The following is a 19,644-nucleotide window of genomic DNA, read 5'->3' on the forward strand; positions in this document are numbered from 1 at the left end:
ACGTTTTTATTTACTGGTCGCAGCCCCCCTTTATAAAAAAAAAAAAAATACAAACATGTACAATTTTTTTTTTTTTTTTTTTTTTAATAAACTAAAAAAAATGAAAAAAATAATTATTTTATGTTTATTATATTTTTTAATTTGAAGGAATATTAAAAGTTATAGTATTTGTATCATCTTTAGTTAAAACCAATGAATTTTGATTTGACCAAAATAATTTAATATTTTCAATTTTTGGTATTGTTGGTTGAGAATTATTAATTATAGATTGTTGTTGTTTTAAGTTATTATTATTATTTTGATTTTGATTTAAAGGTTGAGTTGGTGGTGAATTAAAACCAAGAGAAGTTTGTTTTTCAGAAGCGGTTGAAACTGTACGAACACAAGTGAATTGACTTGAATTAATTAAACCAAAAAATGTTGAACTTGCTTGCCAAATTTTAATTTCATTTGAGAGTGAACAATAGCAAGCCAACATCTTACCACTTTCATTAAAGGTGACAGCAGAGACAAATGAATTTTTAAATGATTCGAAACGATGCCATCTAGTAGCAGTTTTCAAATCATAGATTACGACTAAACCATCCAAAGTACCTAATACCAAACGTTGAGTATCATGATGAAAACTAACCATTGGATATTTATTGACCATTAAATGTAAGACAGCAGTGGTTTGACGTATACAAGCCTCACGTAAAACTGGTGTATGAGGATCTAAGCTTTTGATGATTGAATCGATAACACGTGGTAGGAAAGGTAAAACTGAATCGGGATCTTTCTTTATCAAAGACCCAATGAGTACAATACCATGAACTCTACAAGTGGTACTAGTATTTTCACTTGATATTTCATCGCCAATTACTTGAATAAAAGTTTTAGGATCTACGGAACCAATTAAAAGCAATGAAGTTTTTGAGGTTGTAGCCAATGGATCCGATTGCATTGTAAGTGTGAATAAACATTTCAATAGACCTGGTAAATCTTTAATTGAGTCTTTCCAAATGGAGAATCCTTTACCAATCAATTCCACCGCTATAATCGTTAAATTACCTGTACCTTTATAGATCATCTTTTGAAGTTCAATACCAACACGTGAAGAGAAGGCATTGTTAAAATCTGAATTTGGTCTATTGGATGCAATGATTGCCAAAACAATGATTGAACGTGCTCTTTCAAATGGACCCAAACAATCGGCATTCAATACACTACAGAATGAATTTACCAACTGTTTGAATGCAGTATTTGGCATACGTTCAATTGAAATCTTAAATATTGAACGAGCACTAATCATAACATCTTCATTACCATCTTGACAATAAGTTGCTAAATAAGAGAAATCTGGATAAACATACCCTTGTAGGGTCTCTGGTAATGTTGTACAATAGTATGTCGTTAACTGGCTGACGGTATTCTCCATACCACCAATTCTAAGTATAGTTCTACCCAATGCTACCGCTGATAAAGTTGTTTGAGCTGTTAAAGTTTCTGAACATTGTAATTTACCTGTTGAAAATGATACACTTGGTGTAAGGAAACTCATATTACCACCATGACCTAATAAACCAAATGAAAAATCTGGTTGTGGTGGTCTTAATTGAAAATCTTTCATATATAATATATCTAATGCTTTATCCATACCCCATGGTATTAAATATGAAAATATTGATACTAATTGATTTAAATCTTTTTGAATTATTGATGATCCAATATTTTGTTGTTGTTGTTGTTGTACTTGTTGTTGTTGTTGTTGTTGTGATTGTGATTGTGGTTGTTGTTGTTGTTGTTGTTGTGATTGTTGTTGTTGTTGTTGTTGTTTTTGTTGAGTTATTAATAAAATATCTTCAGAAATTGATTTTATATTTAAAAATAAAGTTTGAATTGGTGGATCATTTTTATGAGTATAAACTAAAGATTTAGTTGGAAAATGTTGACCTGAATGAATTTTACTTTCTTGTTGTTTCCAATTATTCGAGAGTAATTCTGAATTATCCAAGATATCCTTAGCGATTTGACCATATACTACACCTTCAAGTTCTCCACTTCCCATCTCCCAAATTGAAACTGAACCATCGATAGTTTCAACCATTAGATAACCTTGTTCATTCTTCCAATGTACCTTGGATATTGATGAAGAGTGAACACCAAACATGTGTTTACATGATAGATCCTCCATAGAGTACATACCGATTGTTTTATCTTCAGAGATGGATATGAAGGTATTTCTTCTTGACGATTGTGGTAACGAGAATATTGAATACACGGGACCTGTATGATGAGAGAAAGTGTGTAACAATTTGAATGTACTTAAATCCCAAACTTTAATTGTGCAATCATTGGATGCAGAGAATAACAATCGTCTTAGACCAGTGCCAGGTGGTGAACTCATCAAATAGTTTACCCTACTATTATGAGAGTTGTTATAAAATTTCGTAAATAAATCGGTGGGTAATTTACTGGTACTAATACTGCCATCCTCGTAACCACGTATCAACATCATCGTATCATCCAATAAAAGTGAGGCTGTAACACGTTGTTGTCTTGCTTTGCCACCTTTACCACTCTGTTCAACACTCTTCCAACCATCAGATATTGATCCTTGTAAATTTGGTTCTCTTAATATTCTCTTACCACTAGTTGTTGCTGTCTGATTAGTTGGATTTAACAATTGTTCACTATTAACTGGTATTACCCAAATTCTAATATGACCATAAACATCACCAATCATAAATATATTACCAAAACACATTGCTGCTCCAATTTTTAATAATGGTGTTTGTTGACTATTATTATTATCATTTGAAGTAAAAGTTATTAACAATTGTGGTGGTGGTATACCTGATTGATAAGTGAAATTAATTATTGAATAATCTGGTTGACCAATTTTACCATTACTATTATTATTATTATTATTGCTATTGCTATTATTAATATTAAAAGAACTATTATTTAAATTTGAAGAGGAGGATAGAGATGAACCATATGATCTTGATAATAATGGTGAGGTACCTTCAATTGGTACAGGGTCACCTAAAGGGAAAGATTTTAAATCGGTTTGATCGATACGATAAAGGAAACCTCTGCCTTCTTTATTCCAAATTAAAACCATACTATTATCAATGAACGAACCACCAAACCAACCACCACTAGTTGGCAAACCTGCTTGTTTCTCTTGAATGGTTGTACAAGGACAACGAATTGAATAGAGTAATCTTGAATTTTGGGTGGTGAAAATGGACCAATTGTTCTTTGTCACAACCAATAACGATTTACCATTGGGTGAGAATTTAATTGAGATGGGTGCGTCATCCAATGTGTAACTACCATCGACACCACTACCTCCACCATTAACATTTCTAGAATCTATAACTTGCAATGCCATATCTTGATCACCGGGTTTGAGTAACCAAAATCTAATAATACCATCCAACCCACCCGATAATAGCATCGAGGTCGAATCTTGCATCGTACAAGAGAATAAACTTGTCACCCAATCCATGTGATCATTGATCGTACTTACGATTCGCAATGAATGAATATCGACAATATATATATAGTTTGAACCTTTACCACATACAGCTACCTGTTTCCTATTGGGTAATGATACCATCTGTGTTGGTGAACATGATAGAAAATGTGATACTGTCGACAATAAACATAATCCATCCATTATACTCCACACTGACATACTACCATCTGATGCTGCACTAATAACAACTTCCTTTCTTTCAAATTCTCCTAATGCTAAACATGTAATTGGATTCTCATGTCCAATACCTAAAATTTTCGGTGTAAATTGATTTTCTTTTCCCTTTATATATATATACATATAAAAATAAATAAAAAATATTAATATTATTTATTTTATAAAATATATAAATATTTTTTTTTTTTTTTTTTTTTTTACTTACTTGATCTAATGAAATTGAAGTTATTGCAATGTGACCAGATTGTGAACCTGATATGATTGTTTTTTTATCTGGAGTAATGATGATTGATGTTATCCAATGTGATGGTGAACCACACCAAAGAACAACTGGTACCAGTATTTCTGTACCTTTATTTAATATATAATTACTACTATTATTACCATTAACTGATTGTAAACTATTGGATAGTAATGCATTGCTACCATTCATTCCACTACTACTACTACCACCACTCACTGATAATGGTGATGGTCCATTTGAATATGTTCCATTACTATTATTATATACTCCACTACCATTTAATACTGACCCACTACTTGAGTTTAAATTAAAACTCATCCTTTATAAATAAATATATAATCTTTAACTTTTTGAAAGTGAATATTTATTTTTCACCTTTTTTTTTTTTTTTTATTAAAAAAAAAAAAATAAATAAATAAAAAAAAAAAAACCAAAAAAAAAAAAAAATAAAAATCTTTACACTGGTCACAAATTAAAATTAAAATAAAAAAAAAAAAAAAAAAAAAAAAAAAAATGAAAATTTTAAAAAATAAAAAAACAATAAAAAAAAAAATTTTCGTTATCTTAAAATAGGAGTGTTTTCCTAAAATTAAAATCATTTCTTTAAATTAAAATCAATTTCTAAAATAGATTAATAATATTATTGACCCCAAATTTCTACCACAAAAACCATTAAACCTATCAAAACCATTCCAATCACCCAATTTCCACACCACCAAAACATACAACTAGTTGTATGTATTATTATTAATTTAAAACAACACCAAAGTTCAACTTTTTTTTATTTTTTTATTTTTTTTTATTTTTTTTTATTTTTTATATCGAAATATATATAATTATTTAAATTTAATATCAATTTTTTAAATGATTCCAAACCATAAAAAATATTTAGCAAACAAAGAATGTTTATTTGAAAAAAAAATTTTTTGGAATATCATATTTTTGAAGAGAATAAAAAAAACCTTCTGTGTCGATTAAAAAAAAAAAAAAAAAAATTGAAAACCTTCCATGTCATAACCTTGGGTTGGAAAAAAAAAAATCTTTTTTTTTTTTTTTTGATGATGTGGAAGGTTTTTTTAAAAAATCTTTTTTTTTTTTTTTTTAAAAATAGAATTGGTTTTTGTTTTTGTTTTTTTTTTTTTTATTAATAGAATTTATTTTGTTTTTTATTTTTTATTTTTTATTTTTTTTTTTTTTTGATAACATTAATAATAAATAAACAATGAAATTATTATTTTCAATTATTTTATTAATTTTTTCAATAAATTCGGTATTTTCATCAAGAAATGAAACAATTATTTTAACTCCATACAAAGATTCAGATTGCACAGAATTTGGTGGTGGTGTTGGTTATGGGTATATGCCTAATGTACCAAATTCGAATATAATTAGAGTTTTTGGTAATATTTATGATACTTTTGAATTCAAAGAATCATCAAATGGTGAAATACTTTTAATGAATATTTTAGGATCAAATGGAAAAATTATCAAAACAGAGAGTTTTAATATAAAGAAATGTCAATACTCACAATTTTTAAAAACCTATTACTTGTTTGATACAGAAATTAATATCCCAACACCATCAATACAATTTAATCAATGGGCCACTGGTTCAAATAGTGATAGTTTTAATGGAGAATGTATGGTTGATGTCTATGAAACTTTTAATTTCATAGCAAATGATACAATAATTAATTTACCATATATTCAATCAACCCAACAATTTTATTGCATAAACGATAGTCCATACTTAAAATCTTGTCAAGAAAATTCAGGTTGCTACACAAATCAATTAACCTCATGTTTTGATGGTGAATACAAAGCAACTTGTATTAATTAAAAAATAATAAATAAATGAAATAAATAAATAAATTAAATAAATAAATAAATAAATAAAAATGATTAAACTTTTTTTTTTTTTTTCACTTTTTTTTATTTTTTTTTTTTGTAGGTGCGTGGATTTTTTTTTTTTTTTTGTATACACATGAAAACTTTTTTTTTAATTTTAGAATAGCAAACTAATACATTCTAAAAAAAAAAAAAACATCATTATTTATTATTTTTATTTATATGTTTCTTTCATTGATTTTCGTTATCAATTGATTTACTATTACTCTTATCATTATTAGTATTGTTATTACTATTATTGATATTATTATTATTATTATTATTATTATTATTATTATTATTATTATTATTATTATTAAAATCTACATTTTCATTTTCTTCATTATTGTTTTCTTTATTATCAATGTTGTTACTGTTATTGTTTGTATTATTATTATTAGTATTATTATGATTATTATTATCATTACTTTTATTATTATTAGTATTATTATTGATATTATTATTAGTATTATTATTGTTGTTATTATTATTATTATTATGGTTATTATTATTGATATTATTATTATTGTTGTTGTTATTATTATTATTATTATTATTATTATTATTATTATTATTATTATTATTATTATTATTATTATTATTATTATTATTATTATTATTATTATTATTATTATTATTATTATTATTATAATCTACATTTAAATTTAAATTCTTATTTTTATTGTTAATATTGTTATTATTACAATCGATATTATCTAAATCCCAATCAATTGGTGATTGTTGAGATTGAATTAAAATATTATTAGCCGTACTAAAATGACGACAACCAAAAAAACCTTTTGAAACTGAAAATGGTGAAGGATGGGATGCTGTAAGAATTGTATGGTGATTATCTTTATTTGAATTGTTATCACCACCTTTAATGAGATGTATTTTCTCTTGAGAATGTTTTCCCCATAAAAAGAAAATGATACCCTTTCTTTCGGTCGCGAGTATTGATAATGCTTGATCTGTAAATCTATCCCAACCACGATTTGCATGACTCTCTGATGAACCTTTTTTTATGGTTAAAGAGTTATTCAATAATAGGACACCTTGTTGTGCCCACTTTTCTAAATTGCCATGAGTGGTTGCGTTACATACTCCACAATCATTTGACAATTCCTTATATATATTGGTTAATGTGGCTGGTAATTGACTGGATATGGTTGTATCGACTGAATAGGCAAATCCATTGGCTTGATTGGAACTTGATGGTGGATCTTGTCCTAAAATAACAATTTTAACACTATCGAATGGTGTGGTATTAAAACATCTAAATATTTGATTAGTTGGTGGTGATATCATTATACCACTCTCTTTCTCTTGATCCAAATATTGCATCAATGCTTTAAAATAATCTTTTTCAAATTCACCCTGTAACCTTGATCTCCAACCTTTTTCTAATAATGATTTTTTAATATTTTCACTAAAATTTTCATTTGTTGGTTCATTTATATTTATAAAATTATTTTCATTATTTAAATGTAATCTTTTATTATTGATGATATTATTATTAATATTTTGATCGATTGGTGATGTAAAACCATTAAATAATGGTGATGAAAATGTTGGTGATGTTTGCTCACTATCACCATGAGTTCTTTTCTTTTTACTACTATTATTTGGAGATTGTGTAAAATTCATTTTTTGATAATTTTGTTGTTGTTGTTGTTGTTGGTGGTGTAATTGTTGTTGATGTTGGTGCTGTATTTGTTGTTGGTGTAATTGTTGTTGATGTTGATGTTGTTGTTGTAAAAAAATTTGATGTTGTTGATATTGTTGAAGATATTGTTGTTGAAGTATATATTGTTGTTGTGGAGTTAAAATTTGATTATTATTATGACTGATTATAATGTTATCTTTTGGGTTTAAAAATGGTGACTGTTGTTGAAAAAATGGATTATAATTATTAAAATTGTTATTAGTATTGTTATTATTGTTATTGTTATTATTATTTATTTGAAATGGATTATCATGTACCATTATCTAAACTATATGTAAATATTTAATATTATGTTTATTTTATTTTATTTTATTCTAAATTTTTTATTTTTATTTTTTTTATTTTCTTTTTTTTTTTTAAGGATTTATTTGATAAATAATTTATTATTATTAATAATCAATCGCACCACTTTTTTTTGATTAAAAAAAAAAAACACAAATACACATCACAATTGTTTTATTATTATTATTAATTGTTATGTGAGTGTAGATATATGTATTTATTAATATTTAAATTTATATATGTATATTATATGTTTAGGTATGTATGTGTGCTTGTTAGAGAATTGGAAAATAAAAATAATAAAAAAAAAAAAAAAAATTTCATAAAAAAATAAAAATAATAAAAAAAAATAAAAAATAAAAAAAAATAAAAATAATAAAAAAAAAAAATTCGAAAAAAAACAATTTTTCTATTAATAAAAACATTTAAATATTTCCATTTTATTTTATTTTATTTTTTTTTAAACAATGATTTAATTTTATTTATTTTTAATATGAATTTAGTATAGATAAATAAAACCCTCGAACAAAAAAAAGAATAATATTTCTGTTTTTTGAATTTTTTGAATTTTTTTTTTTTATTTTTTTTTTTTTTTTCAAAATAAGATTATTAAATTTTTTATTTTAATTTTCTAAAATAAGATTATTAAATTTTTAGAAAAAAAAAAAGATTAAGTTTTTTTATTTTGGTTTTGATTTTGAAGATAATTTAGATTTACTATGAATTTCTCTAAGGATTGATTTTGCCTCTTCTTTTTCAGGACCAGCATAATCCAAGAGACGTAAACAATATTGTTCAGATTGAGTTTGATTTTGATTTTTATAAAAATTTGCAAGGAATAAGAGAGCATCAATGATTTCTTGACCATCGATTTTCTCTTGATCGCAATAGTATAGATTCTTTTTATAATAGAAGGCTGCTTTTTCATTGTTTTGAATCTCTTGATAAAGTTTTGCCAATTTATTGATTGCAACACGTTCTCTATCGTAGTTTTCTTCGGCACGTTCGTAGCATTTAATTGCTTCGGGTATTCTTTCGATGAATTCATAGCAACCACCGGCAGCACACCACATTCTAGGATCATAGGGTCTGAGGGTGGTGGCTTTTTTGAAGTAGTACAAAGAATATAAAGGTAGCTTGAGTAGTTGATAAGTTTGACCCAACCCATACCAAGCTCTGTAGTCTCTTGGATTGATATCGACCGCTTTTCTATACGCGTTGATTGCAGCGGATACATTCTTAATTTCTAAAAATTCGTGGCCAATCAATGTCCAAGCTGAAAGGTAACGATCATTCAATTTCAAAGCTCTTTGAAAGTAAAGTATTGCCTTGTCATGCTCCAATTTCAAACTGTAGTAATTACCAATGATGCAGCATGTCTCTGGACAGTATTTCTCGATCTTCATCGCCTTATGAGCCAGCATACTCAAGGATGCCTTCTTGTCCCTTACGTAGAGTATGTTGCTGTAGATATCGATATTCTCCAATCTGTTTGGCTCCAACTCTATCAATCTTTCAAATAACTCTTCACCAATATCGTATGCACGTAAATTGTAATTACCAATTGCGGTTTGCGCTAGAATATAAGTGGATTGGGTGAATAGTGTCCTTGAGAGTTGTTGATAGATCACCAAGGATTCATTGTTTTGTTGAAGTTCCAATTTAAAATGAGCCAAAAAGAAATCTTTCATAAAATGATCAGGTAATGACAATTGCATAATAATATCGGCACTATCTGAACACAACGAAGATAGGTCACTCCATGCTGACCAATTACATGGATATTTATGTACAGATTCAATTAATACCTTTCTTGCCATTGTGAAATCTCTTTGCTTCTTTAATAACATACTATAGAAATATAATAAAAATCCATCCATATCTTTCTTATTTTCAATATATAACTTTTTATAAAATTGAAATAGTTGTTTAAATTCTTGACATTGTTCAATCTTTTGTTGTTGTTGCTGCTGTTGTTGCTGATCTGTTTTATTATTATTATTAGTGTCATTATTTTTATCATTTTGTTGTGACTCTTGTTGTGCTTGTTGAGCTTGTTGTTGTGCTTGTTGCTGTTGCTGTTGTTGTTGAGCTTGTTGTTCAATTATATCTTCTTCTCTTCTTTTTTCAATTGCTAAATAGGTTGCATAGGAACGTAGGAATATTGGTAATTGATATTTATTACAATCAATTAAAACATCTGAACATCTTCTATACTCTTTTAAATCGAAATAATTCTTTGCTAATATATATTTATAATATTCATTACTTCCAATTGGTGGTGATGATATTGATGGTTGTGATATAATTGATAATTGTTCCTCATTGGTTAATGGTGTAGCCAATATAGTTGGTGATAATCCATTCAATTGTTCTGATGACCATTTTGAACTTAATAATAATCCTCTTGAATTTAAATCATTAATTGATTTAATTAATTCAATTTTTATTTGTGACATTATTTATTTTTTTTATTTTTTATTTCTTTATTTCTATTTTACATGTATAATATGTTCATTTGATAATTTTTTTTTTTTTTTAATTTTTTTTTTTTAATTTTTTTTTTTCAATAATTTTAAGCGGGTTTTTTTTTTTTTTTTTTTTTTTTTTTTTTTTTATTCCTTTTTTTATTTTTTTATTTTTTTTTTTTTTTTAATAATTTTATTTTAGGTAATGACAGTAAAACCCGAATTTATATTCAATGAAAATGTTCAATATAATCAAATAAAGTGTAATACTAAAACTATTGAATCTTTGAAACTATCATCATATCAATATATTAAATTGTTTATTTCAGATAAACATTGTTTAATAGTTGAAGTTATACCAGATGTAACCATTGAAGACAACACCATATTATTATCAAATCAAATAATTAATAAAATTGGTAATAAAAATCAAATAAATAGATATAGTTTTAATTTTGAACCAATAGAAATTATATCAAATAATAATAATAATAAAAATAAAAATAATGTCACAATTACAATAAAAAATATTAATAGCCCATATAATGGAAAGATTTTAAATAATTCAATAAAAAGATTCTTTTCATATAAGCCAGTAAGTTTTTATATACATAAAAAAAAAAAAAAAAAAAAAAAAATTATTATAATTTTAACATTTTCATTAACAATAATAATAATAAAATTAAAAATTATAGATTATTAAAGATTGTGAATATTTATGTCCTATGGTCGGTAATATGTGCATATTTAGGGTTGTAGATATTAAAAGAAATAATAATAATAGTAATAATAATAATAATAATTATGGTGATAATGATAGTTCCTTTGAACATATTCAAGAATTTTTAGAAAATAATAATAATATTAATGAAATTATTATAATGGATGATAATACCCCAGAAAATAAAGAGTTGAATATAGAGTTAATCGATATAAAAGAACAAGTTGAACAATTATCAGAATTTTTAAAATTAAAATTTAATACCTCATTTAGTAACAACAACAACAAATATAGCAATCAATTGAATTTCTTAAAATCAAAAGGTATTTTAATTGATGGACCAGAAGGCACAAGCAAATTACAATTAATAGAATATATAGCTCAACAATATAACTACAAATATTTAAATTTAAATGAATTAGTTAATGGTGGTAGTGGTGGTGGTGGTGGTGAACAGTTAAACTCAAAAGAACCAATGATTTACATATTAAATAATTTAGATTCAATTGTTGGTAAAATCAGTGATAATGAGAATAGTTACCAAAAGAAAGTTATTCAAAGATTAACAAATTTCATTGATCATATAAAGTCTAATGAAATTATTTTATCAACATGTACATCAGTTGAAAATATTGACCAATCAATAACACGTGCTGGTAGAATTGATAAATTTATACATTTAACAATTCCAACACAATCTAAAAGAATGTTAATCCTTTCAAACCTTTTAAAGAATACACCATTACAATATGACACCAATAATAATAATGATGATATTGATCAGTGTAAAATAAAAGATAAAGAACAATTTATAGTTGAATTAAGTAAAATTACACCAGGTTTCCTTTTTAAAGATTTAACAAAATTATGTAGAACTGTATCATTATTAACAGTTTCAAGTTTTGAAGAAGAAGAAGAAGAAGAAAATGAAAATGAAAAAGAAATTAAAATTTCATTTAAAATATTTAAAGAGGCATTAAAATTTATTAAACCATCAACGTTAATAAATTTTGATGTTACAGTTCAAAATGTTAAATGGGATAGAATTGGAGGTTATAAACAAGTTAAAGAAAGATTTAGACAATTAATTGAATGGCCATTAAAATATCAAGATACATTCAAGAGATTATCATTGAATAATTCATCAGGATTATTATTACATGGTCCATCTGGTTGTGGTAAAAGTTTAATGGTTAAAGCAATTGCAACAGAGATGAGTATAAATTTCATATCGATTAAGGGTTCAGATATCTATTCTAAATGGTTAGGTGAAAGTGAAAGAATCATAAGAGATTTATTCAAGTCTGCTAGATTATCGTCACCGTGTATCATGTTTTTCGATGAAATCGATTCATTGACACTCTCAAGAGGCAGTGGTGACGATAATGAGGATGGCGGTACATCCAAACGTATCCTTAGTCAATTGTTGAATGAAATGGATGGTATCCAAGTAAAGAGTCAAATATTCTTAATTGGTTGTACAAATTCAATTCAGTCAATCGATAGTGCTCTATTGAGACCTGGTAGATTCGAATCATTAATTCATATAGATTTACCAAGTCTTGATGATCGTTTAGATATTTTAAATGTACTATCAACAAATTCTTTAAATTTCAATAAAGATGAAATCACCCAACAAGTATGGTTAGATATCGCTACTCAAACCAGTGGTTTCACAGGTTCACAATTATATGATCTTTGTAATCAAGCTGGTATCATTCAATTAGAAACTGACATCGTCAACTCTCAATCAATTTCAAAACAATCCTTATATGAAAGTTTAAATAAACTTAAAAATTAAATAAAAATTAAATATTTATAAAAAAATTATAAAACTATGTTTTTATTTCTTTGTTTTTTCTTTTTAATAAATTGAATTAAAGAATTGATAGTATTACTTTGAATTTGTAGAATGGTTACTAAATTTATACCAATTTCTTTATCTATCCAATTCTTTAATTGAGCAATAAATAAAGAGTCTGCACCATAATCCACAAGACCAATATCTAAATTTAGTTTAATTTCTTCAATTGATAATAACTCTGATATCTTGGAAATAATTAACCACCACTCATATTAGATTGCTTTGAAAATTCTGTTGCTGATTCTTCAATAAGATTTTCAAATTTAATTGAGATTGAATGTTGTGGATTATTTTTAAATATATTAAAATTAAATTGGTTGAAAGTCTTGATTTTGAATTTGTAAATCTAATGAACCTACTTTATTCATTGTGACAATATTGTAACCTTGAGCCTCTAATGTAACTGCAATCGATGCATTTCTTAAAACTAAACCAGATTTAATTGAACAAATTGATGGTAATTTAAATCTGATACGATTTCATTTAATTTTTGTTCATTACCTGCAATGACAATTGATGTCGGTGAATTGTAACATGAAATTTCAATATCTGAATATTTTTAAGAATAATTTGATTTAAATTTAGATTCATCAATGTTTATTGATAACATTCTACCATTAGCATGGGTTTTATTTTGTGCAATTGATCTATGATAAATTAAATAACATAAAGTATCCAATGCAATCATACCTGAACAATAGGCTGCTGAAATTTCACATAAACTATGGCCAACTATAAATAATGCTTCAATTCCCCAATGAGTATATAATTTAAATAATGAAATTGTTAACATGCAAACTGATGGTTGTGCAATTGTTGGTTCATGAATTGATTGAGTATCAGTTGTTCTTAATTTCTCAAAAACAGAATAACCATAATACTTTGACAATGCTTCATTTAATTGATAAATTGATTGTTTGAAAATTGGTTCGTTATTATATAATTCAATTGCCATTGTATTATATTGTGAACCTTGACCTGCGAATACAAATATGGTAATTGGTTTCTTTCTTTTAATTGATATATTTGCTGATTTTGAATTTGATGTTTTAAAATATCCTAATGATGGTGTTTTAAATTGATCCCAATTTGATGCAATTATTACAGATCTTTGAAATAATGATCTTGATTTCTTTAAAATTTGATTTTGAACAAATATTGAAAATTCAACAAAATCAATATCTTTTGAAATTAATTGTTGTTGATAATCTTCCAATGATTTTGTTGAGTTTGCTGAAAATGGTACTAAATATTCTTTATTTTTATTTTTTATGGTGTTAATAGACTTTTCAGGAATTGTTTCTTTAAATTCGGATAAAACTAAACAACAATTTGAGCCAGTAAAACCAAAATTATAAATTACAATTGAAAAAGGTTTATTATTATTATTAAACTTTGAAAATGGTTCTGTAATAACTTTTAAATTCCATTCATCAAATTTAATCATTGGATTTGGAATTGAATAATTTATATTTGGAACCAAGCTTTTATTAAAAAGTATTAAACAACACTTGATTAATGATACTACACCAGATGCAGCTTCAGTAAGACCAATCGAACATTTAATTGAACCAATTAATAATGGATTTTCTTTTGAACGAGTGCCATCATTATTAAAAACCATTGATATACTTTTAGTTTCTAATATTTGTAGCTTGGGATAATGGTGCATAAAAATTTGATTTATCCTCAAGACCGAAACCATCGACATTTGAATTTGCACCTTTTAAAATACAATAAATTTTATCACCATCTTTAATTGCTTTTGTTAATTTCTTTAAAAGTACAATACCAGTACCCTCTGCACGAACAAGGCCATTGGCATCTTTATCGAATGGTCTACAAACCCCAGTTTTACTTAACATATTAAGGTATGAAAATGCTTTAATATTTGTTGTATCCAGAATTAAATTTACACCACCAACAATTGATAAATCTGATTTACCTGTTAAAATTGATTGACGACCTAATGTAACTGCAACACCTGATGATGAACATGCAGTATCAACAGCCATTGACTCACCACGTAAATCAAAACAATAGGAGATACGATTAGCTGTTCCATGTGCATATGTACCAAAAATATTTAAATATTGTTTATTTTGATTTACATTGGATTCTCTATATTCTGATGTTGAACAACCAACAATTACCGATGTGTTTGATGCTCTTAATTTCATTGGATCAATTCCTGCATCTTCAAATGCTTCCCATGTACATTTTAATAGTAATCTTTGTTGTGGATCAATAGTTGATGCTTCTGATGGACTAATACCAAAAAATAATGGATCAAATGACTTTAGTTCGTCAAATGGTAATAAACCTGCATATCCATTACTTATTTCTCCCAATCTACTGAAATTATCACTCCATCTCTCTGTTGTTTTTACAACACCATTAAATCCATTCATTAAATTACTCCATAACTTAATTGGTGAGTCATTGTTTGCTTTTTCTTCGCCACTTGGTATTCTAAATCCAAGCCCAATAATTGCTATATCTTCATTATCATTATTTATAGTAAACTTCTTTTTTTTTTTTTTTTTGATTTATTTACTTTTTCTTTTTTTTTTTTTTTTTTTTTTTTTTGGTTTAATATCTTCTAAAATAATAAATAACAATAAATGTTTTTAAAGGAAAAAAAAGCTAATAATTTAATGATTATACAAATCAAAAGAATAAAAAAAAAAACCAAATGTATTTCCTTACATTATGTGATACCAATTTGATAACTTTTTTTTTTAATCAAATGGGAAATAAATAAATTATAAATTAATATTAATTTTTTTAAATAATATTTTCAAATGAAATATAAGGTTCATACAATGCCCAATTTTTTACTACCCTCCCTTTTTTTTTTTTTATTTAATTATTATTTTGGGGGTTGGGTGTTTGTTTATTAATAAAAATGATTTTTTGTACAAATTGTCATTATTTTTACTTTTAATTTATTTAAAAAAAATAAATTTATCCTTGTGGTAAGATATAATTTCAAATAATGAGTCGTTAAAAAAAAAGTTGCTTTTTGAAATTTTTAATCTTATTTTATCTATTATTTTTTTTATTTTATTTTATTTTATTTTTTTGTTTTATTTTACTATTTTTATTACGTGAATATTAGTATTTTAATTTATTTGTTATCATCATTTAATTTTTTTTTTTTTTTTTTTTTTTTTTTTTTTTTTTTTTTTTTTTTTTTTTTTTTTTTTTTTTTTTCCTTACCTATTTTTTAAAAAAGAAATCGTTTAAAATGGCCAAAGTATTAGCTGGTGATTTTACAGTAAAAGATTGTGTAATTCTTGGGTGATTAGCAATTTCATAATCATTACCACCCAAAAAAGTTTTATCACCAAAAAAGTAGAGTGTTTTAAATTCATCCTCTGGTAAATGACGTAAACAATAAGTTTTATCCCAACCAATTGGAAAAACATCAAAACTTATTTGACCACCAATTGAATATTGTAAACCAAAAGATTTAAATTCCTCTTTTAATATTGATACCATTGTTGATCTAATTTTGTGTTCCTGAAAAAAAAAAAAAATTATTATTAAATTTAATATATATATATTTAATCATATTTAAAAGTACAATAAACCTACCAAATCATACTTTTCAAATTCTTCACGTTCTTGTTGGGAACAATTTCTACCAATTGGCGAGATATTAAGCATACCATTTCTAAATTCAACAAAGGTACCTCTTTTTATTGGAATATCAAGATCAGCTACATAATGTAACACAAAATTAATAAATTTTTTGATATTTTCTTCACCTAAATACTTTTTAATATCCTAAAATAATATTTAATTATTATGATGCTATATATTTTATTTATGATTACTACTATTAATATAATAAAAAATTTTAATAATTACTTGAATTTCTAATAATGAACCATCTTTATATGCTATTAAACCATTTTCTGCAAATACATAATCAAAATCATTAATAAAATTTTCACCTAATTGCTCTTTAATTTTATTAAAATTAGAGCCACCAACAACACCTATCTTTATTTTTGTTCTTAAAGATGCCAATAATTCTTTCATTTCATTGGTGATTGCCTATTTATTTTTTAAAGCATTTTTATTATTTTATTTTATAAAAATGTTAACCAATCATTTTATTAATTTATTTTATAAAAATATAAAATACGGATACTTGCATTTCTCGGTTTAGTTAAAGTATCATCCACATCAAACAAACATATAGTGTTTTTATTTTGTGACATTTCAAAGGAATTTTTGTTAATAAATCTCACAAATCAGATTAATCAAAACAAATGAAAAAAAAAAAAAAATGAAAAAATAAGAAAATAAAAAAAAAATTTATAACATAAAAAAAAGGAAAAAGGAAAAATTGAAAAAAAATCAACATAAAAAAAAAAAAAAAGGAAAAATTAAAAAAAATTATTGCGTTGTTGCCAATGGGAGCATGGAAAAAAAGGTAAAATAAAAAAAGAGGTGACTAACCGAGCAGCGCCACATAGAAATAAATAATAAATAATTAATTATTTTTATATCCAGCCAATCTTAGTTGTTTATTTTAAAGAAAAAGATTTTTTTTTTTTAAAGATTTTTTTTTTTCCCAACACCCAATATATTTATAGTTTTTGAAATTTTTATTTTTTTTTTTTTTTTTTTTTTTATTTTTCATTTTTTATTTTTTTTTATTTTTATTTTTTTTTTTTTTTTTTTTTTTTTTTTAACCGAACTATGGAATATTATTAGAGAACCAAATGGAAATGGAATGAAAAAGCTATAATGATTAGGTTTATAGTTTTTTAAAAAATAAAAAATTAAAATTAAAAATAATTAAATATAATTAAAAATAATTAAAAATAATTAAAAATAAAAATAATTTTTGGTAAAAAAGATTATTTAAAAAAAAAAAAAAGAAAAAAAAAAAAAAACCTAAATACTATTTTTAAAAAAAAAAAAAAAAAAAATGGGTGGTGCGGTGCTTATTAATAGTGGTAACAGTAGTAATACTCCTATTAATGAAGAAGAGCCGTCTGGATTGGAAACTAATTTTGGTACCACTACTCCAAATTTAAAAAAAAAGTACTTAATTCAGTATATAATATTATATGCATATTTAGCGTGTATTTTTATATCAACATTTTTATATGATATTTTCATTCCAACTTTATTATTTCATTATGTTGAACATAAATTTCCAGATTTAACACCTCAAGAAAAAAGTTCGAAATCATCATATTATAAATCTTATTCTGATGGTTTTCCATTTTTAGTTATGTTTTTATTTGTAAGTTTTTAAATAATAATTTTTAATATTTTATAACAATAGAATAATTGTTAATAATTATTAATTGTTTTTTTTTTTTTTTTTTTTTTAATAAAAATAAGGGACCACTTGTGGGATATATTTCAGATAGATATGGAAGAAAATCCAATTTTTATTTATCAGTTTTAACAGTTATGTTTGTTATTATGTCATGTTTTGTATCAATGGAAACAAATAACATTTATTGTTTTTATGTTTTCCATACCATTGGTGGTTTATATAATGTTTCAAACTCTGTAGTTTTTTCATTCATTTATGATATTTCCGATGAAAAAGATATTCCAGTTTTGTTTACATTATGTGGACTTTCAATGGGCCTTGGTACAACGATTGGATCTTTAATTTATGCATTTGTACCAACTGATAAGGTTCCATATATGATGTTATACATTTCTAGTGGGTTCGCTTTAGTATCTCTTATACTTGTTCCATTTTTAATTGAAACCATTCACATCTCTCGAGAAAATAATAAAAATAAAACTTTTGTAAAAAAAAGTTTTGAAAATCCAAATCCATTCTCAACTATTAAAAGTTTATTCACAAATAATGGTTTTATTTCTTGGACAATTTTATTATTTTTTTCAATTCAATATACTGGTCAAGATATCTGGTCAACCTTTTACTATTACTCATATCTAATGTATAACTGGAATCAAAAAACAATTGGTCTTTTTACTCTTGGTGTTGGTGGTGCAACAATTTTATATAGTGTTTTAATTGTTCCATTATTTTTAAAAGTTTTATGTATGTTGTAAATTTATAAATTATTTTTTATTATTGTTGAACAAATTTAATTAAATATTAACTTTTTTTTTTTTATTTCTTTCTTTTTTTTTTTTTTTTTTTTTTTTTTAGCTGAAAAAAAAGTAATTACAATTGGATTCTTTATTACATTCTGTGCACATGTAATGCTATCAAGTTCAAAGTTTTCACAATATCTTTTTATTTTTGGTGCAATAGTTAGTAGTATTGTTCCATGTGTTTCGAATTTATTATGCTCTGTAATATCTAAATCTACACCTCAAGAAGTTCAAGGATCAGTATTAACAGGTCTTCAATCTGTAAAAGCACTTGGTAGCTTTGCTGGTGCCATGGTAGCTAATAATTTACTAAGTCATTTCTCAAGTGATGAATCATCGATTTACTTTCCTCAAGCTATCTATTTTTTAAATGGTGTTGTATTATTTATAATAATGATCATTTCTATTTTAGTTTGGAGATTTTATAAAAACAAAATCAAAAATAATGTAAACAATAATAACAATTAATAAAATTAAAAATTATTTTTTAATTTTGTTCACTTCAAAGTAAAATAATTAATTTTTTTTTTTTTTTTTTATTTTTTATTTACTTTTTTTATTTTTTTTATTTTTTTTTAAACCAATATGGTATATTTAAATTAAAGAAAAAACAAAAAAAAACAAATAAATAAATTTTAAGT

The 19,644-nt window shown here is 24.7% G+C and overlaps 7 protein-coding genes and 1 pseudogene across 7 annotated transcripts; 3 read left to right on the plus strand and 5 right to left on the minus strand.

Annotated features, from left to right (window-relative positions):
- Nucleotides 1–136: 136 nt before the first annotated feature.
- wdr7 (WD40 repeat-containing protein) lies at nt 137–4,265 on the minus strand (the record flags this gene model as incomplete). The annotated part of the gene is made up of 2 exons (XM_639867.1): nt 137–3,808; nt 3,909–4,265. The coding sequence occupies 2 exons, from the start codon at nt 4,263–4,265 to the stop codon at nt 137–139; spliced, it is 4,029 nt and encodes a 1,342-aa protein (XP_644959.1).
- Nucleotides 4,266–5,169: 904 nt separating this feature from the next.
- On the plus strand, nt 5,170–5,787 carry DDB_G0272773 (hypothetical protein; the record flags this gene model as incomplete). Its single annotated transcript, XM_639868.1, has 1 exon — nt 5,170–5,787. One exon carries the CDS (start codon nt 5,170–5,172, stop codon nt 5,785–5,787), a length of 618 nt encoding a protein of 205 aa, XP_644960.1.
- Nucleotides 5,788–6,026: 239 nt separating this feature from the next.
- Nucleotides 6,027–7,820, minus strand: uglB (uracil glycosylase; the record flags this gene model as incomplete). Its single annotated transcript, XM_001134629.1, has 1 exon — nt 6,027–7,820. The coding sequence occupies one exon, from the start codon at nt 7,818–7,820 to the stop codon at nt 6,027–6,029; it is 1,794 nt and encodes a 597-aa protein (XP_001134629.1).
- A 702-nt stretch (nt 7,821–8,522) lies between these two features.
- On the minus strand, nt 8,523–10,301 carry anapc8 (anaphase promoting complex subunit 8; the record flags this gene model as incomplete). Its single annotated transcript, XM_639870.1, has 1 exon — nt 8,523–10,301. The coding sequence occupies one exon, from the start codon at nt 10,299–10,301 to the stop codon at nt 8,523–8,525; it is 1,779 nt and encodes a 592-aa protein (XP_644962.1).
- A 214-nt stretch (nt 10,302–10,515) lies between these two features.
- DDB_G0272777 (hypothetical protein) lies at nt 10,516–12,832 on the plus strand (the record flags this gene model as incomplete). Its single annotated transcript, XM_639871.1, has 2 exons — nt 10,516–10,905; nt 11,006–12,832. 2 exons carry the CDS (start codon nt 10,516–10,518, stop codon nt 12,830–12,832), a joined length of 2,217 nt encoding a protein of 738 aa, XP_644963.1.
- Nucleotides 12,833–12,858: 26 nt separating this feature from the next.
- DDB_G0272851 lies at nt 12,859–15,827 on the minus strand (annotated as a pseudogene; the record flags this gene model as incomplete).
- Nucleotides 15,828–16,117: 290 nt separating this feature from the next.
- Nucleotides 16,118–17,127, minus strand: pmmB (phosphomannomutase B; the record flags this gene model as incomplete). The annotated part of the gene is made up of 4 exons (XM_001134630.2): nt 16,118–16,420; nt 16,496–16,687; nt 16,772–16,956; nt 17,058–17,127. 4 exons carry the CDS (start codon nt 17,125–17,127, stop codon nt 16,118–16,120), a joined length of 750 nt encoding a protein of 249 aa, XP_001134630.2.
- Nucleotides 17,128–17,843: 716 nt separating this feature from the next.
- DDB_G0272783 (major facilitator superfamily protein) lies at nt 17,844–19,471 on the plus strand (the record flags this gene model as incomplete). The annotated part of the gene is made up of 3 exons (XM_639875.1): nt 17,844–18,164; nt 18,266–18,947; nt 19,059–19,471. The coding sequence occupies 3 exons, from the start codon at nt 17,844–17,846 to the stop codon at nt 19,469–19,471; spliced, it is 1,416 nt and encodes a 471-aa protein (XP_644967.1).
- Nucleotides 19,472–19,644: the final 173 nt, after the last annotated feature.

Source organism: Dictyostelium discoideum, assembly GCF_000004695.1.
Source record: "Dictyostelium discoideum AX4 chromosome 2 chromosome, whole genome shotgun sequence".
Taxonomy (NCBI): domain Eukaryota; phylum Evosea; class Eumycetozoa; order Dictyosteliales; family Dictyosteliaceae; genus Dictyostelium; species Dictyostelium discoideum.